Raw genomic sequence first — 24,486 nt, 5'->3', positions numbered from 1 at the left:
GCGATGTAGCAATATGACGGTTAGCTGACGAAATGTGACATCAGTGTCTGTGGCGTTTACAAGGCTGTCAAATCGCTTGCATGGTATAATAATTTAGACTATGATCGCTTGCGCTGCGTGCGCTATAAGCGGTGTGTCAGTTGTCATATGGCTCTATACATCACAACTTTCTTCAGAGCGAGCGCGTCTTGTTATAGAGCCAAACTAAAAACAAAACAGTCTATCTCTGTCACTTTGCGATAAAACAGACAAAACAAAGACGAAGACAGTGTGATTCTCTAATTATTACATTATCATAGACATATGTTTGAAATGAGACTGACATATACCTACTTACCTGCATAGTATATTAATGAAAGTATAGTTTCATCATTCGTGTTACGAAGGTTTGGTGTTACGTTAATTTTAAAGAGAATAATTTTAAAAAAACCTTTATCGAATGCGCAACCTTAACCTTTTCCGTCCTGAGAAAGTGGCATTTGTTCTAATCAATAGCCATAGAAGTTTTAAATTACACTGGAAGTCCGTAACTGATACCACGATTCATTTATTAAAACCGCCTACCAGAGGTCTAAAGACCAGATAAACCAGTTCAAATACATTCTCTGAAATATGCATTGCTAGTATGAATGGCGGGGTTATGTTATATTAGTTTATTTTACCTTGTTATTCAGCTACGTTGGGTGAACAAGAGAATACGCCGCCTAGCCATTCATTCACTTCATTCAGTATCAAGTAACCGCGCGTCGCGAAAGTACGCGCCCAGACTTAACGAAAAAAAAGTTTCCATTTTTTAAGTTTTAATTGTCTGTGGTTTGTGTTTGTAAACATGGCGTGCCCTATGAGGTAAATACTTTTATTTTTAATTTGGTCATTTAATACGTTGTATTCTTTTCTGTTTAAATATCATTCAGTACAATACTTAAAAATCATAGAAGGTAGGATCCTATAGAAGTGGTATACGCGTGGGACAAAACATGCGCAAATGCGTCACTATGATTGGTCGAATTTATTTGTTGCCCACCATTATCCATACTAAAAAAAAGGTGGGGAACAAAAAATATGTGAGACTGTGACAAGGACAAACAATAATAGCGCTTTCTCTGCTACTCCTACTGGAAGATACGTAAGACTATCCCGTTCTGTCAGTTATCCCCACCACTCATGCCCAATCCAGTTTAATACTAGATTCATGTTAAAAATATATATTTTAACTACAGATTGTAAATAATTACCATTTTTTTTTTGCATTGTAAATCCGTATTTTATAAGTTAAAAAAACAGAAAGGACGATAAGTAATAGTTTTCAACCAGACATTAAAAACGTTAAGTGGGTAATTTGCAACGGTTTCAAATAACACGCGTTCCAAGTAAATTATGTGGAATTGTTTTAATTATTAGTACCAAGCCTAGTAGCTTGTTTTAAACTAAGTAAATAAATGTGGTCTTAGGTCATAATTACGGAATTAGAAGTACTTGCATTGCAATTCTAAAATTTTGCAAAAGCCGGACGCCGGGCCACAATATCTGCCTATTTGTTTTTTTTTTTTCAAAATCTGAGTTTAACTAAAAACAGGTACACTATAAATATTAATTCATTTAAAATTATAAGTACATAGTTTCCAATGTTTTAATTGCTTATGCAAATGTTTCCAAATATATTTATCCATATATGTACAATTTCAATGGCGCGAGTTGATGTAACATTTATTTACTGCGACGGAGTTCTAATACTACTATGAAATATCCGATCAGAAATGAATCATTTAATCTAATACGTACTTTATACAATGTTTCCTTGTTACCTGGATATAGCGTTGATAGGTACACAACTTTAAAGATACCGGCATCCAGTGCAAATATATATTTACCATCGACTTCCTTAGGTGCTAAGATATGTATTAAGCGTCCATTCACCTCCTAAGCTAATCCTCGTCGCCTACTAAAAGTCTTACAAATTACAATTACCTGGTTTCTTATTATTGCCTACATGGCATTAGCAGAGTACTTACACTCTAGACCACCTTTCTTACATCGTGGAATCAGTAGGGCTACCGCCAATACCGAAAATCGTCAATTGCGGGCATTTTTCTCTGTCACTCTAATTACGCCTTCATTGGAGTAAAAGAGTAAGATCCCCGCAATTTGCGAATTTCGGTTTTCGCGGTAGCCCCTCAGCCACCCCTCAACAGATTAAAATTAAATTGATCCATTTTTTTTTCGGTGATACTCATCACAGGGTTAAAAAAAGATGTGACTGAAATGCTCTCATTTTTTTTTATACCAGACTGGTTATAGTGGTTACTTCAACTGTAATTTGTATAAAATCCGATGCATCTATAATAAATAACCCAGCCCCACGCGCCGATCTAATTACTCTAATTAGTGTCAGCAAGCTTTAAAAGCCGACTAAAATACTTTTGGCTCAACCGGCTACCGGCATTTGTTTCAGGCGAGTCGAACAAGTTCGAATTTTAAATTTAACTGATTCAAAACTAGTGATGTGGACAAACTAAAAAATATTACACTGGGACGATGTACCCAATTTTTATTTCCATAAATAAAATAAAAATTGCTTTAAATATGTTCTTACCTAAATAGAAAGTTTATGCCAAACATACGCAATCAGCTACCGGTGCTAGAATAGTATGTATTATTATTATTACTTAGGCATATAATTATTTTCTTGAAACATCCGAATTGCATTAAACTCCCATTAGACATGCTAATAAATTATGTCGAGCAGAACATGTTCGCCACTTTGCATGATGAAATATCAGACAGTATTTCAATGGAGGCGCGTATTTTTTGCTGACTGACCGGTTCGGTTCCGACGTTCTTCAAGTTTTTACTGAACCGTTATAAGTGGACTGATATTTCTTCGACGGCTTCCCCATTAATTACCACTTTTGCGATGATTGGCTTGTTCCACGGCTTTACTCGCGTGCTAAAAGCATTTTCGTTATCCCGTAAGTAGTAATTATTACTACAATTTTACAGTAACTTTACGAGAATTCTTACACGAAAAGGCTTCAACCGTGAAATTAAAGCATGGAACAGTAACACCAAAATAATTACTACATTATTTATGACATTTTATAGTCAATAAACTAGGAATATCATAAAATGATCTCGAAATAGATTCGAATGACTAAACGACACAGAGTGCATTTTGTCACACAACCAATCTTATCAATTTTTTAAACCGAATGAGTAGGTAAACGCTCCCAATCCTCGCAAAAGTTTATATCTGTTGCAGTCAAAAGTGTGAACTGGTCAAAAGAACTTTTAACCGACAAAAACAGGCAAAACTGCTTTTGACTGAGCATGTTGGTCAAAAGTAGTTTTACCTGAAAATCATACCTATTTCTGGCAGCAGTTTCGTTTTTAGGGCGTAGCAAAAAAAAATAACCCTAACCTACCTATCTCTGGGAACAGTTTCGTTTTTTGGGCGTAGCAAAAAAAAACCCTAACCTACCTATTTCTGCGAGTACTTTTGACTGATAGTAACAGTCACAATTACTATTAACCAATGATTTTCAGGTAAAACTACTTTTGACCAACATGCGCAGTCAAAAGCAGTTTTGCCTGTTTTTGTCGGTTAAAAGTTCTTTTGACCAGTTCACACTTTTGACTGCGACATATCTAGTACTGGCGATTAAGCAACTACTGATATTAGCAGAGGGATGCACTAGAGGACTACGACGAATATGAACATTTGAAAATTGTCTATGCGCCCCTGTCGTTCGATTAAATACAGTACGATAGAGGTTCACCAGAGTTGCCTCGAATTTCGTTTTCCGCGGTTGACTCAAAGTACTTAATAATTATTGTCTAATGTCTTTCGATACGATCGGCGCCATCGGTATAATTTTACGTGATGTACTTACCTACTGATCTTTGCTTACTCGACCACGTCTTTCACCATATACCTATAGTTCGTTTTTTTAGCATTAGAAATAAGGTAAATAATCTTGATGTGTCTTTTAATTGAAAACCACATTTTAAAAATAAGTTACGGCAAATATGTAACAATTATGAATCTAATGCGATCATTTATAGTCTTCTGCTTTCATAAGTAATAGTTTCTGATTTTTAAAAAGCGTTTTTCAATTAAAAGACATGTCAAGATCGCTTACCTTCTTTCAAGTTCTTTCTATGCTAAAAAAACGAACTATAGTCATCGACTCCATCATCCTTTTGTCCAATTTATCGTACTCTTCTTCACAGCATAATATCATTATCCGAATAACTATACTACACTCCAGGTTGAGATTTAATAATACTTTCCCGAAAAATCCTCATTGACTACTGTTCTGTTATAGATCAGTGATCGACGAATCAGCTGGGCAAGATGGCGCATGCCTCGGCAATGAAGCCGGTATGCTGTACGGCGAATATCTCATGCTGGACAAGCTGCTTACAGCCCAGAGGATGCTCAGCGCTGAGAGCTCGAAGACGGTCCACGATGAGCACTTGTTCATCGTTACCCATCAAGGTAGATCATCACATATTTGTGTTCCCGTTAATGAGGGGGGTTTAATGCTGAAGGGATTTTGTGCTTCATGTCCTGTATAAACAGCAACACTCTTAACTGTCCATCGGTGGACCTTATGCCTTTTGTAATAAGGTTTAAGAACTGACATTTAACAGTTTGGGCGATAGTATGTCATCATACTGGATATTTTTAAATTCTGCCATACTGTACGATGTGGTACCTAAATCTTACTGAACTTTTACTATATGGTACAAACTGCGAAAACACGAAATAAATTTTTGTTTTTGCTGATCAGATGTCGACGTCTTCTATTGGACAAAGGACAAACGAAATTGTTTATGCGATTTCGGGGTTGGCACAGAGTTGTTCAGTGTGTAGCGTCGGCTGCACCTTGCTGAATATGGCGAAGGGTAGAAAACCACTATGTCAAATAAAGTAATCATATTATGTTTATAAAAGGGTTTTCTCGGATGTTCTGTACAAGAAATGTATCTCGCAGTTTGGCACAAAATCTAGCATTGCTGCACCATTATTTCTTGGGTGTTGATTTAACAAACTTTGAGACCGGCGTTTGGAACGCATATTAACACTCTGACAGCCAAAGACTTCAACTGACGCGCGCGGTTTGACTAATATCAACCTTCGTACATTTCGACAAGGTTCATTATGACGAGCCGGGCACCATAGGCGTGGCATTCTAAGGGTTAAGAAGAATGAGCAGACTGTTGTTGCTTGCTTTACCACTTTATCCTTATCACTTTAGCCTTATCAACCAATCTATTCGTTCTAGCATACGAACTCTGGTTCAAGCAGATCATCTTCGAGGTGGACTCGGTGCGAGCACTGCTGGACGTCCAAGGTCTGGATGAGGGTCACACCATGGAGATACTGAAGCGGCTCAACAGAGTCGTCCTCATTCTTAAGGTACTACGCACTAGACATGTGCGCCGCGCCGCCGCGCCGCCGCCGCCGACGATTTTTCCACGCCGCCGCCGCCGATAAATTTGACCGGCGTATAACCGGCGTGGGAAAATTTGATACCTATCGTGTCTTATTCCATGTTGAGTAGTGAATATATAGTATCAGAGGTATAATTTAAAGATCCTTATGCTTTTTCGCTTATTATTTGCCGGTGAACAAAATTAGCATCATTTTTGTCGTTGCGGTGTTAGCTGTGATAACGATTTAGTGTTAATTTAAACAAGATCTAGTTTCTGGATCTCAGGTCATTATTTGATATTTTTTCGCACTGCTTTTTTGTAGAACGTAAATGAAATTGTATCATCATCATCATATCAGCCAGAAGACCTCCACTGCTGGAGATAGGCCTCCCCCAAAGAGTGCCACAATGACCGGTCTTGCGCCACCCGCATCCAGCGGACTCCTGCGACCTTAACCAGGTCGTCAGTCCACCTTGTGGGGGGGTCTACCCACCCTGCGTCTTCCGGTACGTGGTCGCCACTCGAGAACCTTTCCACCCCAACGGCCATCGGTTCTACGGCCAATGTGCCCCGCCCACTGCCACTTAAGTTTAGTGATTCGGAGGGCTACATCGGTTACTTTGGTTCTGCTGCGGATGGCCTCATTTCTGATGATAAATATGATTTATTTATTTATCATATAATATACGATTTCATTTAAAATTACACACGATCAATTCTTAGTTATTTTATGGTGATTATCAGCTTCTTTTACTTAACAATATATATTTCAATCAAAATTATAAAAATCAGTTTAAAGCTTCGCAATAAGCTATACTTAAACAATTATGCTGCGAGTATCTTGGACACAACACCGTACAAACGCCTCTGTACTTGAAGAACTTAAAGTGAAAGAGAGGCTCTCAGCTACGGTCAGAGCGCGTATCCTCAGATACTTCGGACATGTGACGCGACGTGGAGAGCAGGCCATGGAGAGACTTGTTGTCCAGGGACGGGTCAATGGCTGTAGGTCAAGAGGACGTTCCCCAATGCGTTGGACGGATCAGATAAAAGCCCTTACCAACACCCCACTTAACACATGTGCCAGAGAAGTATCTGCCAGGGAGAACTGGCGTAGAATCGTTCGTCGTTCAACGTGACCACGACTGCTCTGTCAAAAGTAATTCGACGGAGAAGAAGAAGAGAAACAATTATACCTACTTATAGGAACTTAAATCACCAACTATCATCACTAAGCTAGCAGTAAAGAAAACAAAGTAGACCTTAGTATTCCATAAAACGGGACACTTCAAAGACATTCTGTTGAGCGAATCTACCTGCCAGAGACGTTTTCTTTGGAAAACGATGACATCTTTAATCTAACATTACATTTCTGTTAAACTTCAGTTCAGACAAATGTAAAGTATGTAGTTCATCATTATTTCGTAACAAATCCTAGGTGAGGCGACAGCGGCTGGGAAAAGTCAATATACATAGATTTAAGACTTAACTTATAAAGATTTTTTTTGTTTTATTTGTATTCCACTTACAAAGTAAGTATAGCTGGTCAAGCAAATCTAGTCAGTGAAAAAAGGCGCGAAATTCAAATTTTCTATGGGACGATATTCCTTCGCGCCTACATTTTTCAAATTTGCCGCATTTTCTACTGACAAGATCTGCTTGACCATACTTGGTACATTTTAGGCAGTATTTTTATACTTAAAAATACTGCCTAAAATGTAGCGTTTTAAAGTATCCTTTTTATTTTAATATTTAATCATACCGTTGGTAACCGGTAGGTTGGTATTGGTAATAAATGGTTGCCAAGTGTCATGATGAGATATAATTTTCGGCAATAATTTGGAAAACACACATAATATGTTTTGGATAGCCTAGTAAATACTCAGAAGGCTTTAATATAGAGTTTCTATAGCCACGTTCTCATGCAGTATCAAAAATTATGCTACGCCGATTTCACGCCGATCACGCCGCCGCCGCCGGTCATAAAATCATCGGACGCCGCCGCCGATGATTTTGCCATCGGCGCACATCTCTACTACGCACTGTACAATGACAGAAATATTCATTAAAAACATTTAAAAAGGCCCGGAAATTAAGACCACCTTTCTCTTTTTTTCGTTCTTTTTGGAGTCTGTTGAATTTTTTTTAGGTTGTTATTTTTTTTTAACTATTAAGTTTAGTGCAGCACATTATTTGAATAATTGCGAAGTTGCCGGCCTAGATTTCAATTGAATTTCTGTACTTCTTTATTGACCATCACTGACTCCAATGGGTTTGTTAAAATCAGTAAATTTGAGACGCATTTTTGGTCCTTATCACCATGACTTGCATTTCATAACCCCTCAGATAAGAGTTTATTCGTTAGATGCGTACCGCAATGAAGAGGCATATAGTAAGCTACTATTTTACGTTTAACCTCTGCTAATCATTAACTAGTTTACTTATCAAATGGTATTTTCATATTAAAGTAAATTAATAGTAATAAATTATCCTCCGGAAACTGATCCAATAACCGACCTTGTGCGTTCAGTCGTGCAATGTTTATTTGAAACCTCAATATCGGCTTTCAAGATACGGGTTCTGACCCCTCGACACCCGACCCGGTACGACGTCACATCACTATCAACCACCGACACGTTCGATTTTTTTTATCGGTCAGTTTTTTTTTTTTATAATTATCAGTCTGACAAACCAATTTTGCCGTAGGATAAAAACTTTGGGGTGATGACTTTAGCGTAAGAAGAGACATGATTATCTCTGTCTATGCCCCACTGTAATAAAAGACTTGCAAAAGTTTAGGTTGGAAGAAAAATTGTTACATGCAAGTTATTTTTAATGTATTTTAAACCCTCAACGGTACGCGTCGCGAAATTTTAGGTCACATTGAAAGACTTTTACTATACTTAGACCAACATAAAAAAAACTGTTCAATAAAAAACTTTAATGTTGGATTTCACGCCTTTTTCTACTGACAAACTTGGCTTGCCAGAGTATATACCTAAGTAATTACAAATACATATTATAGACCGGGAGATAGTGACACATTTTACTGGGTCATTTGTACCAGTATGGCGGTTCGTCAGGGGTCTAAGCATGTAATGAAGGAAAGAAAATGCTATGACCATAGCGCTGGTACCGGCGGCCCAATCGCGTGGGCGTTAGTCGAACGTGTCGGATAAAATACGAGTGTCGAACGATTTGTACCACAAAAATCCTCGTATTATTCGATAGTCCATAAAAAAGAAGTAGGCGGTAGCGTAATGCCATACTTCTCCGGTGTGACTTACAGCCCGCCATACTGAGGCGAACACGTTAATTAAAAAAAAACAATTCAACCATTTGTACCAAGCTAATTTTTGCACAGGTGATCATCGTCGAGCAGCCATTCATGGACATCACCATGCCATACTTTTCGGATGGTTCCAAATGCCCGCCATACCGCCGCAAGGAAGTTAATTTTTTTTTTTTTGCTAAACGATTTGTACCAGTATTGCATTTAAATTTTTGGAGAGTATTTGATAAAATGTGACCGTTATTATAATTGCCATACTTATAGTAGGGGGATAAAGTGCTGCCATACTTGAAAAACTTATTTAATCGACACGTTTCAAAAATACGACTATGTATACGTAAAATAATTTTTTACAGCATGGCATCATCATATTCTGTTTGTTTGGATACAATTGTACCTAAAAAAATATATTTCAGATTATAACTACGGGGCGGACGACTGTGAGACTTAAGCCAAGACTTAAAACAAAAAACAATTTTTTGACGATTTGTACCAGTATGGCATTTGGATTTTTGGAAATTATATGATGCAATGTGACCATTATTATATTTGCCATACTTCTAATAGGGGGAAAAAGGGGCACCATACTTGAAATAAAAAAAAAATATTGTACACATTTGCCACCTCCTACAGGTATGGCATTATGAGATTTCCATTAATGATCACACAGAAAGTGTTGAAAAAAAAATTCAAGATGGTACAAATCGTTTAGCAATAAAAAAAAAATTAACTCCCTTGCGGCGGTATGGCGGGCATTTGGAACCATCCGAAAAGTATGGCATGGTGATGTCCATGAATGGCTGCTCGACGATGATCACCTGTGCAAAAATTAGCTTGGTACAAATGGTTGAATTGTTTTTTTTTAATTAACGTGTTCGCCTCAGTATGGCGGGCTGTAAGTCACACCGGAGAAGTATGGCATTACGCTACCGCCTACTTCTTTTTTATGGACTATCGAATAATACGAGGATTTTTGTGGTACAAATCGTTCGACACTCGTATTTTATCCGACACGTTCGACTAACGCCCACGCGATTGGGCCGCCGGTACCAGCGCTATGGTCATAGCATTTTCTTTCCTTCATTACATGCTTAGACCCCTGACGAACCGCCATACTGGTACAAATGACCCAGTAAAATGTGTCACTATCTCCCGGTCTATTACCCGAAACAAATGATAAAATTTAAATAAATTGCATAAAAGATCAGTTCTCCTATTTTATGTTAATGAACTAATAATCCATTCAATAGTACGCTACGTTACACATTATCATAATACGGCGATATACTTTCTAATCTAATACTGAAGCATATTTTAACCGGTTAGTGCCAGATTGTGATCCAGTTTATTTAAATTTAATTAGTTATTATCGTGCTTCATATGTATATGAACGATATGTTTATACACTAATAATATTTAACATTAAAATACACAAAAAAATTGTATATAGGAACATTTCTTTTATGTTTTGAATTTTTTTATATTGTGACCTTTTTTGCCACTTTCGTGTTATTTCTAGTCAGGATCGCGAGCCCTTTTCATCCTTATAGGGGGAAAAAGTGTCCTAAAATTTCCATACATTTTTCAAACTTTCCTTTTTGTTACCGCCATACAAAGCTTATATGGTGAAATGGTAACACAATAGGAAAACAACTCTGGAACATTTTTTTATCCCATTAGGATCGAAAAAGCGTGATTCTGAGTAGAAATAACACAAAAGTGGCAAAAATGGTCACAATATATAAACATGGCAAAAAATAAAAGAAACGCTCAGATCTATGTATATAATGTATAAGTAATATTTATTAAATATGCCACTCAATTCGTAGACTGGTCTTCATAATTAATGTAGTACTTTCGTTATTGCAAACGCGTAAGGTTCATAAATGGTCAGTTAAGAGAGTCGCTGTTAGTACCTGCCTACATATACGTATTTAAGGCCAGAGCACACCGGGCCTGCCTCTCTATCGCTCTTGCTTATTCGAGCGATACGGCTCGGCCACGACTTTGCGCGACCGGCGACGGCGGCGGCGGCAACCATAGGTTGGAGCGAGACAGCGATCGGACGTTTCGCAAAGTCGTGGCCGAGCCGATAGAGAGGCAAAGAAAGAAATTTCGATTTTCCTTTTTGCAGTCGGGCCTCAGAAGTCAGGACCGTGAGGTTTGTGTCCGCGCGCATTCATGAAGTTATTAAATTCCTACACTATACTATCCTGAAAATATATCGTCCAGTCGATCCTTATCGTTCATCGCCCCCGAGCTAAGGGTCAGACCTAACGGTTCCCGAGTTATCTACGTAATCTGTTTACGATCCTATATTCGCAAGCATTAGGATAAAATTTATTATTTGAACTATTAATATTAAATTGGCTACTGCCATCAGATATGTAAGTATAGGGTACCGTAAAACGGGGTGGCTTTCAAATGCAGGGGCGACTTTGAAATTGTAGTTTTTAAGGCATAATATATTTTTATGCGAGATTTTTTACAGTAGATGAACATGAACATATAGTTATCAAACTTGTTTCATGAACATTTTCAGTAAATAATGAATAATGGTAATTTTATGGCCGTTTTAAAACTATCAAAGTAACCCCAAATTTTCCTAAAGCCACCCCGTTTTACCGTATATGAGCAGATAAAGTGATTAGGTACGAGTAAAATATTTATAATATTATACTGCTGAATTTTTAGGGTTCCGTAGTCAACAACTAGGTACACTTATAGTTTCGCCATGTCCGTTTGTCTGCCTGTATGATCTGTCGTGGGTAGGTAGTTAATAAGTAGGTATGTATGTATTATTTATGTTACTGTGAAAACGCGTTATTCTCAGTTAAAACTAGTTCCGATACGCTTTGGTCAAAACGGGTTTTCACTAGGTAGTTAAAACTAGTTTAAGGGCGTTTTGCATTGGCGAAAGCTAGTTATTCACTGGGATTTTTCACTTGAAACTAGTTTTCGCAAAGTGCCTTGTTGAAAATTAGTTTTGACTAATGAAAAACCTTACTTTTTTTGGTTTCCAGCTCCTGGTGGACCAGGTGATGATCCTGGAGACGATGACGCCGCTGGACTTCATGGACTTCAGGCACTACCTGCGGCCGGCTTCAGGCTTTCAGAGCCTGCAGTTCCGTCTACTAGAGAACAAGGTAACCTGTCTCGGCCACTATCCGTTATGCCATGTGGAGTTATTCACCAATGTACTAATTTACGAATGCTACTCTTTTGATTTTTCTGACTATTCATAACTGATATATTTAGGATTACGAGTAGTCTGTGCGGAAAGAGAAGAGTCGTGGAATGTATTGGGCCCCATACATTCCACGACTCTTTTCTTCCCGCACAGAGACTATATCATAATCTTCTTCGCGTGGTCCCGGCTTTTTGCCAAGCCTCATCACTCATTCGAGATTCAGGTTTATAATGAACTGATTTGGTAAGTAAATATCTAAATTATATGAATTAGCACACCCTCAACCTACCCCGCGATCATGGCTACATCGTGGGTTCATCTTGTTACAGTGTGATGGGATCCCACGTACAACTGAAATACCCCAGTATACTTGCATCGCAATTTATCTATAAAAATAAAAGATAATAGAAATAGTACATTACTACAGAGGCTGGGAAGTAAGGGGTTGCCGGCCGAATGCATATAGACGGCCGAACGTAGTGAGGCCGGATAGTTATGAGGCCGACAACCCCTTTTCACGCCGAGGTATGTATAGTGCTTTTCTTAAACATGCAATGAAATAATAATAAAAATTGATGATGATGATTGTTTCATGTCCTAATGTGATAGGTTATTCAGTGCGTGGGGTTCATAAGGGGAACGAAAATTTTATTATTTTTGCGCTACGGCGCACGGTTTAAGAGCATTATAAAGTATTTTTTTTTTTTTTAGTTTTTTTTTTAAATATTAATTAGGGGTTTCTTACAGAGGAACGAATATTTTTTTATTTTGGTGCTACGACGCATGGTTTAGGTGATACAGCCCTATAATTTTTTTTTGCTTTTTTTTTCTTGTCTTGTGTTTTTTTTAATGTTATTAAGAGGTTTCCGAAAGGGGAACGAAAATTTGATTATTTTTGCGCTTAGACGTACGGTTTAGGAGATACAGCACTATAAAGTTTTTTTTGTTGTTTTGTTTTCCTTTTTTTGTGTGTGTTTTTTTAATATTAATTAAGGGTTTCTTACAGTGGAACGAACATATTATTATTTTTGCGCTACGACGCATGGTTTAGGAGATACAGCACTATCAATATTTTTTTTGCTTTTTTTTTCTTTTTTTTCTTTTCTTGTGTTTTTTTAAATGTTATTAAGGGGTTCCCGAAACAGAACGAAAATTTGATTATTTTTGCGCTACGACGTACGGTTTAGGAGATACAGCATTATAAAGTTTTTTTTTTGTTGTTTTTTTTTCCTTTTTTTGTGTGTTTTTTTTAATATTAATTAAGGGTTTCTTACAGAGGAACGAACATTTTATTATTTTTGCGCTACGACGCATGGTTTAGGAGATACAGCCCTATAATTTTTTTTTTGCTTTCTTTTTCTTTTTTTTCTTTTCTTGTGTTTCTTTAAATGTTATTAAGGGGTTTCCTAAAGGGGAACGAAAATTTGATTATTTTTGCCCTACGACGTATGGTTCAGGAGATACAGCATTATAAAGTATTTTTTGTTATTTTTTTTCTTTTTTGTGTTTTTTTTAATATTAATTAAGGGTTTCTTACATAGGAACGAACATTTTATTATTTTTGCGCTGCGACGCACGGTTTAGGAGATACAGCCCTATAAAGATAAAAATCGATTAAGCAAGAACCACAAAATGCGATCTTTAAAAATAAATTAAAAAAATTATTACTAGATAAATGTTATTATTGTGTTAGTGACTTTTTTAATGATAATTTATAATTCTTATTTTATTATTATTTATTGTGACATTGAATTTTAAATTATTGCATGAAATGTTTTTATATTACTTTGACTATTGCTAAAAACTTAATGTATGGAATGTTATTTAATTTATCTTTTGTTGACTTTTACAATGTTACTATTATTAGACTTTTGTTTTTCTTATACACGCTAATTATACGGTAAATATATTATAATGAAATGTTTAATAGGTATTAGCTAGTAAGTTAAATGTTGTGTGCCCTAACAGGGTGTCATGAATTGGCCAACTTAACTGTAACATCTTATTATGTAATTTATGTTCATGACTATGCAATAAATGAAATATGAAATATGAAATATGAAAAAAAAAGAAATCGTACCATAAACCATAAAGCATAAACTGCCTATAGTTTTTTTTTTAAAAGCGGTTCGATAGTGTGTTATCTTTAATGGCTGAATGCCACGATGGTGTGTCACACATATCTGTGAAATGGAAATTTAAAAAAAAATTACTTGCCGGCCTAGGCCTTCAATTTTGTATGAAATTCCTTTACAGTTAGGTCTGAGCGCGGGCAACCCCATTTCCCGCCGAGGTATGTATAGTGCTTTTCTCAAACATGCAATGAAATATAATAAATAAAATAAAAAATCCACGAAACCCAAGTTTTATTTATAGAAAAAACTAAAAGTAAACTACACCCAAAATATAACCAACACGTACCTATATCATTATCACGCGTATGTTTTACACGAGTCGTGTATTTTTACTACCCGTATATTTTCATGTATCTTTGATTTTTTCGCCTTGTATCCGTCTGACTGTCGTTTTCGTCACATAAATTTACATAGTCTTTCATGTTGATATCATGTTTTACATACATCGTTGCTTTATGCATGGAGTAAATAAGTATAATTTCCACAGTGTTGACGAATTTGTAGTTACATTCTATGCCACAAATATGCCACAAAACTGTTTCTAATAAACTGTAAGCCATTTTTCTTAGTTTCTCAAATAATAAAATTGCCATAAGCAACCATATACATACTTCGTCTTTGACTTGGCGGCAGAGGCAGCAAGTTATTAAAATCAATTCTGCTTACGCCAGGCTTACGCTGCCAATTCCAACACCTACGATTACAATTAATATTAATTTCATTATTTCGTCGGAACTCATATTAAAGTACGACGCACCATAAATCCAATAAAACAGAATGAATATTTTTCAACTTTACCTCCATAACAATTTAAAAAATATAACTACGCGTGTTTGAGTAGACCTTTTTACCGCTAACGTTTAGATGAAATATTTTAAATCTTTTTATTTGTGTAGTTAAATTTATAATTTAAAATCATAAAATTATAGAATGTATTATTTATTAAGTTCATGTTGATTTTATACAAATAAAACTGCAAATTATAGCAAACATTGTTTTTTGTTTTTTTTTTATAGGCGTAGTGGCAGTGTTATTACGAACCATAAAGCAAATACTGCCTCTAGTTTTTTTTAATGGATGAATGCCACGATGCTGTGTCACAAATATCTGTGAACTGAAAATTAAAAAAGAGGACTTTGCCGGCCTAGGCCTGCAAGATGTGTATGAAATTCCATTAACGACCTTTTGTCCTAGCCGCACCTGAAACGTCATACTTCGCAGCCTATTATAAGGAACATAACATCAATATTTCATTGCATGTTTGAGAAAAACATTTTACTAGTACCTACTGACGTATTAATTATATGATAATATTGTTATTCATTTCAATATATCTGTGGATGAAGATACGAATGTTTTTATATGCCTCCAGCAGATATTCCGTTGCAAGTTTACTTGCCAAGATAATTTATTCTGTTGCTACCAAGTCGTTGGTTGGCCAACGAATATTTATTTAGGAATATTCAATACCTATTTATGTCTTTATATTCATGATTTTAATTTGTTTTATTGTTCTTTAAATTATTTACTATTTCTTTGCCTGAGATACAGGATTATATTCCTTGTTCAGGCGCACGTAACAATGTATACGTAATATGTAAAAGTGTACACATACCACTACATTAGCAATAATGTTTTCTCAATAATTTCTTTGATTCCAGCTTGGCCTGAAGCAAGCGCTACGCGTGAAGTACAACCAGAACTACCAGTCTGTCTTCGGAGACAACCCTGAAGCCATGGAACAACTACACAAGTAAGTAAACAAATACTATATTATTAAATTTTGACCACTACTTTCTTTTTGATTGGCTATCATTGTTTTACCTCCTCATAATATTATCATCATTGTATTGCCTCTGGATTGGCAATTCAGTTAATATGTACGCTCAATGCGGCACCGGGCCGAAAGGTCCGATGCCAAGTAGGTATACATGAGTGCCCATCCTTAGTTCAGAAGGTTTTACAGGTCTTCAGATTTAAGGCACCCGCCTAGACATGAGCATACTTAGTGCCAGTTGCACCGACCACATTTAACGGAGTGATTAACGTCAATCAGCAGTGTGGTATGAAACTTTCCAAACAATAAAATTTAGCGAACGCTTTAACGGTGACAGACGGTTTGGTGCAACCGACCCTTACTCTATCTCCTAATGTCCGTTTCTGAGTTAGTAGCAGTTGATAATTGGTGCTACCTCAGTGTTGCTTTTTAATTGGTAATACGAGTATGGCGCGAATGTGGGAGTGCGCCCTGCTGCTACCCATTTTCTCAATCAGAAAGACATATATCGTTTAGCCGTAAAGAGAGTTAATTGGTAAAGCTGGTCAGTTAAACATTTCCTTGAATGCTTCATTCAGGTCTGAAGAAGAGCCAGCGCTTCTGGCGCTGATCGAGCGGTGGCTGGAGCGCACGCCCGGCCTCGACGCCCACGGGTTCAACTTCTGGGGGAAGTTCCAGGCCACCGTGGACAATATGATCAAAGAGGACATCGCTGCTGCTATGGTGAGGGACTTCTACCATAGAGGAATAAGTAACCTTAGAGTGTTCACTCCATACAACTGATTGTTAGCCCGAAAACTTGACATACTGATGAAGGCGTGACGACTTAGGAGCGGGCGGGAGGCGTGAAAGCGCCCGTTTAAAGGTGTATTCACGCCTGGATGAATGGAAAAATTTGCTAGATATGGGCTTGTGTATCATCATCAAATCAGCCAGAGGACGTACACTGCTGGACATAGGCCTCCCCCAAAGAGTGCCTGTCTTGCGCCACCCGCATCCAGCGGACTCCCGCAACCTTTATCAGGTCATCAGTCCACCTTGTGCGGGGTCTACCCATGCTGCGCCTTCCGGTACGTGGTCGCCACTCGAGAATCTTTCCGCCCCAATGGCCATCGGTTCTACGTGCAATAATGTGTATACAGGGCTTGTGTATACGTGCGTCTCCACAACTACTTATTTTGTACCATGTTTTCAAGCCAATGTTGTACATGGATAACCATTTTGGCTTATGAATTCATATAAAATCATATCCAATTATTTTCAGGAAGAACCTAACGAGGTGGTCCGTCGCCACCGCCTGCAGGACGCGGAGAACCGCCGCGAGATCTATCGATCCATCTTCGATCCCTCCGTGCACGATGCTCTACGATCTCGGGGGGAGAGACGGTCAGTAAAATCTTTAGGTACTTCATGTTGACCGTCCTCTTCCTAAGAGGAGGAAGGCCCTAACTGCTCCTGCACAGTTAGGGCCTTCCTCCTACTCTTTCGAGGGTCCAGCTGACCATAGACAGGGTACCTCATATAGTTCGCTGAATGAATGGGGTCTGCGCAGGACCGCAGTTTGTGGCAATCCAGACTAGCGTCGTGTTCAGAAAGACTTGAAATCTTACTTTCAATTAAAGTAGGTACCTATTAATGTAAATAAATTAATTAAAAATTAAAAAACACGACTGCAAAAAAGCGAACTGAAAAGACAAAAATAATTTATAGTTGTGTTAGTTACCTACCTTACCGTTACCTTACCTTTTAAATGGGAAAATGTCAATACATCAAGGTCCCCGACTGCAATTGAAATAAAATACACAGGTACAGTCAATGAAAAATATCAATCATGTGACTGGGTAACTAACATAACTATAAATTATTTTTGTCTTTTCAGTTCGCTTTTTCGCAGTCGTGTTTTTTAATTTTTAATTAATTTATTTTATTTTATACTTTTTACATTTTTTAAACCAACCATATGTTTTATGATTTGCACCTGGCTTTGGACCGCGTGCAGCGCGTCACATACGTCGGGCTACGTCCGACTCCTTTAGTATGAGGGCGCCTCCAGCGCCCAGATTTGGTAAGCGTACAACGTATCACGTACGTGTATGTGTGTACTTTTAGTATGAGGGCGCCGAAGGCGCCTGGCTTTGGAACGCGTGCAGCGCGCCACGTACGTCGGGGTACACCCAACGCTTTAAGTATGAGGGCGCCGAAGGCACCCGGGTTTGGTAAGCGTTCAGCGCGCCACGTACGTCGCGCTACGCCCGACGCTTTAGTATGAGGGCGCCAAAGGCGCCCAGCTTTGGTAAGCGTACAACGTGTCACCTACGTAGGGCTACGCCCGACACTTTTAGTATGAGAAGGTCGAAGGCGCCTGGCTTTGGACCGCGCGCAGCGCGCCACGTACGTCGGGCTATGCCCGACGCTTTGAGTATGAGGACGCCGAAGGCGCCTGGTTTTGGTAAGCGTGCAGCGTGTCTCGTACGTCGGGCTGCGCCCGACTCTTTTAGTATGAGAAGGTCGAAGGCGCCTGGCTTTGGACCGCGTGCAGCGCGCCACGTACGTCTGGCTACCTACGCCCGACTCTTTTAGTATGCGGGCGCCGAAGGCGCCTGACTTTGGAACGCGTACAGCGCGCCACGTACGTCGCTTTAAGTGTGAGGGCGCCGAAGGCGCCCGGGTTCGGTAAGCGTACAACGCGCCACGGACGTCGGGCTACGCCCGACGCTTTGAGTATGAGAACGCTGAAGGCGCCCGGCTTTGGTAAGCGTACAGCGTGTCACGTACGTCGGGCTACGCCCGACACTTTTAGTATGAGAAGGTCGAAGGCGCCTGGCTTTGGACCGCGCGCAGCGCGCCACGTACGTCGGGCTACCTACGCCCGACTCTATTAGTATGCGGGCGCCCGGTTTTGGAACGCGTACAGCGCGCTACGTACGTCGGGCTACGCCCGACGCTTTGAGTATGAGGACGCCGAAGGCGCCCGGCTTTGGTAAGCGTACAGCGTGTCACGTACGTCGGGCTACGCCCGACACTTTTAGTATGAGAAGGTCGAAGGCGCCTGGCTTTGGACCGCGCGCAGCGCGCCACGTACGTCGGGCTACCTACGCCCGACTCTATTAGTATGCGGGCGCCCGGTTTTGGAACGCGTACAGCGCGCTACGTACGTCGGGCTACGCCCGACGCTTTGAGTATGAGGACGCCGAAGGCGCCCGGCTTTGGTAAGCGTACAGCGTGTCACGTACGTCGGGCTACGCCCGACGCTTTTAGTATGAGGACACCGAAGGCGCCCGGTTTTGGAACGCGTACAGCGCGCCACGTACGTCGGGCGTCCTAGGAAAGAATCTACAATTTTTTTAGAAGAAATCATTTATCCAGAAAATACCAAGCTGACTTTGCATAGCATTCGCTAAGACAAAGTGTGAAAATATCATCATCATAAATGTTAAAATTAAATAAAAACATACGGTTATTATGATACTTTCACAATTTGTTCTACCAAAGTTGGTGCAGAGTTAGCTTAGAGAGACTGCATCATATCGATTAATAAATAGAAGCTATATATTTTAAACTTTTCGATTCCATTAGCGCAATTTAGAAGGTGTATTAAAAACTATGAGTAGTATACTGTACCTAATATAATAAAATTATATTTTTTTATGATCAGCGGTCAAACCCCTTCTTTTTAATGTCCCATTCAATAATAATATTTGGTTTTATGAGATAAGCTTTTCTTAACATATTTTGTCAATTCTTACTTTCTCAAACTTAAACTTAAACCCACATGTTGCGTATATATTATTAATCGGCTTTCACAGCCCTTCATTTTGATACCCTACTCGATAGGTTTGCACGATATTTTTTTCTAAAGGTTGCGTAATATGGCGTATTAAGTCCGCCATATTGTTTTTATAATGACGTCACATAGCCTATGTCACCCGGGATGACGTAAGGATTCTAATGATGTACCATACGTCTAAATCGGTTAAGGCTATCAGAAGTTAAGGTGGAATAAAGAAACTCACATACATACAAACATGAACGCTGAAAACAATACACTCTTTTTTTTGGGCAGTCGTGTAAAAAGGCCCGACCCCAAATGAAGTTGAGATTAAGGGCAGGAAGAAGAAGAGAAGAAGAGGCACCTAGTGTACATGAGAGCTGTAGTAAAGAGCTGGGACAGGGGAAGGGCGATGATGATGATCTAGTTCATAAGAGACGAATACTTGTCCTACATATATTTAACGCGACAATTCTCATTTTAGATTGTCCCACAAAGCGCTACAAGGCGCCATCATGATCACGTTCTACCGCGACGAGCCTCGCTTCTCGCAGCCGCACCAGCTTCTGACACTGCTGATGGACATGGACAGTCTTATCACCAAGTGGCGATGTAAGTGTTAATACAATAATACCTAAGGTGGTCTCACAAGGTACTACGAGCCTTACAGGGTTGAAAATTATACAAAATTATCCTACCACGACGATTCCAACGATTTTTCTACTTGATATAGAAAACGCCGCGCCAAACCGAAACTTAACCCTTTATAAGGCATAATCTATATTGATTGATTGATTGATAAGGGTATCCGAAATTATGCAAAATTGAAACCTATCACTTTGAAATAAAGTTCAAAATATATTCCATCTACCTTATAAAAGCTTAAGCATCTGTTATTTTCGACACATTTATACTTTTCAATTAGCGATTATCGCTACTATAAGCAAAAGTCATCTTAACTACAGCACCTCTTTTTCTCCACGAATCTACCGGGTTTTTCTATACCAACCTGTCTTTGTCTGTGATCTTATCTTCCCGTTGTTTTCTATAAAAACTGTTTTCACTTCTCATGCTCAAAAAGTGCACCTTTATGTCGTGCGTAGACGACATAAAATCGCATTTTATGCTCTAGAGCATATAAGTAAAATTTTCTTCTAAGACTAAGGTAATCGGTCTCAACAGCCAAACAGTTAATAGTAGATTGTACAACAAGGGCATAAAGTGACCCATTCTTACCCGAGGCAATTTTTTGGTCTGAGCGAAGCGAAGACCAAAATAGTAGACGAGGGTAAAAATGAACATTTATGCCCTTGTTGTACACTCTGCTTTTCACTTCGATTGCGAGGAAAATAAAATTATATTTTTCACGGCAATTTACACCACGAAATTGTCGTAAAGCGAAAGAACATAATACATAACCAATTCCCGCCAACTAACGTTTTAATTTTTTTTTAAATTTTCAACATGTGATCAGAGTTTCAGACGCTTGGTTTTCTGCCAAGTCAAACATTTCGGAGCATTTTTGAACGATAATCGACTCCTATTTTATGTGATTTACTAAATTTAATGACAGAAAATACGGATTTCTAATAAATTGTAGCAAAAATAAAATAATATAACAAGTTTTGTCATCTACACAATTTTATTGCTCAGTAAAATTGTACAAAACTTGTTATATTATTTTATTTTTGCTACAATTTATTAGAAATCCGTATTTTCTGTCATTAAATTTAGTAAATCACATAAAATAGGAGTCGATTATCGTTCAAAAATGCTCCGAAATGTTTGACTTGGCAGAAAACCAAGCGTCTGAAACTCAGATCACTTGTTGAAAATTTAAAAAAAAATATTAAAAAGTTAGTTGGCGGGAATTGGTTATGTATTATGTTCTTTCGCTTTACGACAATTTCGTGGTGTAAATTGCCGTGAAAATGTGTTTTATTTTCCTCGCAATCGAATTGAAAAGCAGAGTGTACAACAAGGGCATAAATGTCCATTTTTACCCTCGTCTACTATTTTGGTCTTCGCTTCGCTCAGACCAAAAAATTGCCTCGGGTAAGAATGGGTCACTTTATGCCCTTGTTGTACAATCTACTATTCTTCTATTGCAGACAACCACGTGATAATGGTACAGCGCATGATAGGGTCCCAGCAGCTTGGCACGGGCGGTTCTTCGGGCTACCAGTACCTTCGTTCCACGCTCAGGTAAGTTTGCTTACTCTTAGATACCTACCTTATGAATCTTATAATTTTATTATGATCTTTTGTGTTGGATGACTAGCCAGATAAGGGCTCAAGTGATTTACTAAACGAAAAATAAATAAAAATAAATATAAATATTATAGGACAATTTTACACAGATCCGACCTGCGGGCTCAGCACGGTTCCATTTTTATCGACTATCACTATGCGCGTCCCTTTCGCACTTACATACTTGTTAGAACGTGACAGGCATGGTGACAAGGGATAAAAACGCGACCGTGCTAAGCCGCCTGGTCCCACATTAAGCTCAATAAGGCTTGTGTTGTGGGTATATATAATATACACATATATAAATACTTATATACATAGAAAACATCCATAACTCAGGAACCAATATTTGTGTTGAACACACAAATAAATGCCCTTACCAGGATTCGAACCCGGGTCCTCCTGCTTCGTAGGCAGGGTCACTACCGACTAGGCTAGGAGGCCGTTGAAATAAAATTGAATAAAATTGATGTTCTTATCTTTTTTCCGACTATGACCACTCGTATATATTTTTGTATCAGGCATCGTCCAGGTCCAGAAGTCATATATATCAACCCTTTATAACCCTTAACTAACAATCTTTATGGGCCCAAGGCCTGAAATAAACGTAAATTTAATTTATAACACCAATTTCTGATTATCGAAGCGGAATAGGAATGTTTCTTTATTCAGCACGCTTTGCAACCCAAATGACTTACCTAACGGATTGTGTTGTACTTATGTCTTCAATTTCATCTCAGTTGTAAAAGAGCCATGAAGTGGTTAGATTATTAGATTTTTTCAATCGTACATGTTTATTTCTCGACAGCGACCGCTACAAAGTATTTCTGGACCTGTTCAACCTATCAACATTCCTACTGCCTCGCTCTCTCATCCCACCTCTGGACGACGGTATGAAGCGCAGCCTCAACCTGGCCTGGGGAGAGGCCAATGCCAACGGAAACGACGACCAGAACGGCCTTGAAGAATCCTTCAAGTCTTTATAGGGGTAGCCCTAAATAAGTAGGTTAAGTTTTTAGATTGAAATTTGAAACCAAGCCAGCTCCAGTGTGGGCCCTAAAAGAACATCTTAGTTCACCTAATAGGATAAGCAAAAATAATCGGGAAAGGACATGACCAAGCTTTGGGGCTTTATGTATTTATATAGCCGGTCGATCAACAATGTTGGGTCTACAATGTATACCAACCTTTGAGGATTTATCCAAACGGAGACGCCATGTCTGTAATTGCGGTACAAAATAGTATGCCGATTTCTGCGGGGGAGGGGCACGTCAAATGTTATACGTAACGTAAAAATAGCCATGTCAGATAAACGTCAGTCCATACAATGTGTATGACCATTGGCTGCTTATTTTCGACAGAGGGGAACGCCTGTTAATGGCTACTCCGTTTGGTTATAACCTCTAAAGCAGTGGTCGGCAACCGGCGGCCCGCGAACCTCTCACTTGCGGCCCGCGAGCCTCCCTGGCTATTTTGTATGTAATATTGACAAACGACAATGTTTGATAAAGTCATAAATATTAACAAAGTGCGGCCCGCGTCAACTGCGTTAACTACTATGTGGCCCTTTGCTGCTAAAGGTTGCCGACCGCTGCTCTAAAGGTACCAACAGTGTTCCGGAGTTGGCGCTAAAAATATTCAACTTATCCATGTTTTTATTGGCGCTCTCTCTTTTCAAGTTTAGTCTTTATTATAGGGGTAAATCCTAGTTGAGTAGGATACGTTTTTAAATAGATGACTTCGTAAGACTATAACTAAGCAGCCAGGAATGACCATGACCATCGTTTGGGGCAATAAAAACATTTGTAGCTCGGCAAAAACCCCAAAAACTTTTTAGGTATAACCCAATATAAAAGTAAGTTTTTAGACAGTTTTATAGTATTTTTATTGCCTTTTACATAGAAAACAAAAGGTACCAAAGTACGAGGTACGAGCCCATCATTCTAGAGTAGATTTGTAGAATAGTTCACCAACCAAATCGCGTTTAAGTAGTGTCAGTCCAATCATAGTACAATGGGTGAATTAGGAGACGAAAGACGAAAACCTTAAAGGGATGATGAGTCGCAATAGTTTAACGAAGTAAGCCAGATAATAAAATTATACGCTGCCGAACCATCATATATTATATGTAATTTTCATATAAAATTAATATTTAATAAAACCAAGTATAATGCATTCAAAACACATTATTTTCCAGTGTTACATTAATCTTAAGTTTAATGATTAATTAATTTTGTTATTTTAGTATATTTTACATAAACACCAATTCTTATACTTATGATTTTATTTACAAACCAACCCTCATCAAAATCGTCATCTTATCAAAGTTACAAAAAGGTATCTTATGGCCGCAATTATCCCTAAATATCGTTGCATTGGCCTCCGACTCCAACTGCCTAACTTTAATATTAGGCCAGTCAAATTAGATTCTTTCGAAAAATTAATTCCCAGCAAGCTGGAAATCGTTTTAATATCTTCATTTGGTCCTAAATGCGTGTAATGTCTTTTTCAGTTATTTGCTTGTAGATCGAAAACGGTAAGTCCGACGGAAAATTTGTTCTAATCATTATGAAAATTCATATTTATATGAATTACCTATTAATATGAATTCGTAGTCTAAATTGTACAAAAATG

The 24,486-nt window shown here is 38.5% G+C and overlaps 1 protein-coding gene and 1 long non-coding RNA gene across 2 annotated transcripts in view; both read left to right on the top strand.

Annotated features, from left to right (window-relative positions):
* LOC134794986 (uncharacterized) overlaps positions 1–24,486 on the top strand; it is a 207,723-nt gene that overhangs the window by 2,610 nt on the left and 180,627 nt on the right. The window lies entirely within an intron of this gene.
* LOC134794819 (tryptophan 2,3-dioxygenase) lies at positions 733–24,109 on the top strand. The gene is made up of 10 exons (XM_063766616.1): positions 733–846; positions 4,326–4,498; positions 5,289–5,422; positions 11,755–11,877; positions 15,718–15,809; positions 16,412–16,556; positions 17,098–17,219; positions 20,087–20,214; positions 21,714–21,807; positions 22,661–24,109. The coding sequence occupies exons 1-10, from the start codon at positions 830–832 to the stop codon at positions 22,836–22,838; spliced, it is 1,206 nt and encodes a 401-aa protein (XP_063622686.1). The 5' UTR covers positions 733–829; the 3' UTR covers positions 22,839–24,109.

This window comes from Cydia splendana, chromosome 11, assembly GCF_910591565.1.
Source record: "Cydia splendana chromosome 11, ilCydSple1.2, whole genome shotgun sequence".
In the NCBI taxonomy this organism is placed as follows: domain Eukaryota; kingdom Metazoa; phylum Arthropoda; class Insecta; order Lepidoptera; family Tortricidae; genus Cydia; species Cydia splendana.
The sequence above is the reverse complement of the archived record's forward strand: the minus strand, read 5'-3'. Positions and strand labels throughout refer to the sequence as shown.

What these genes read in the sequence shown, in the direction of transcription:
- LOC134794819 (XM_063766616.1), top strand. An exon ending in GCCATGGAACAACTACACAA is followed by an intron (nt 15,810 to 16,411) that starts GTAAGTAAACAA and finishes TGCTTCATTCAG; the next exon opens with GTCTGAAGAAGAGCCAGCGC. An exon ending in CGATCTCGGGGGGAGAGACG is followed by an intron (nt 17,220 to 20,086) that starts GTCAGTAAAATC and finishes TTCTCATTTTAG; the next exon opens with ATTGTCCCACAAAGCGCTAC.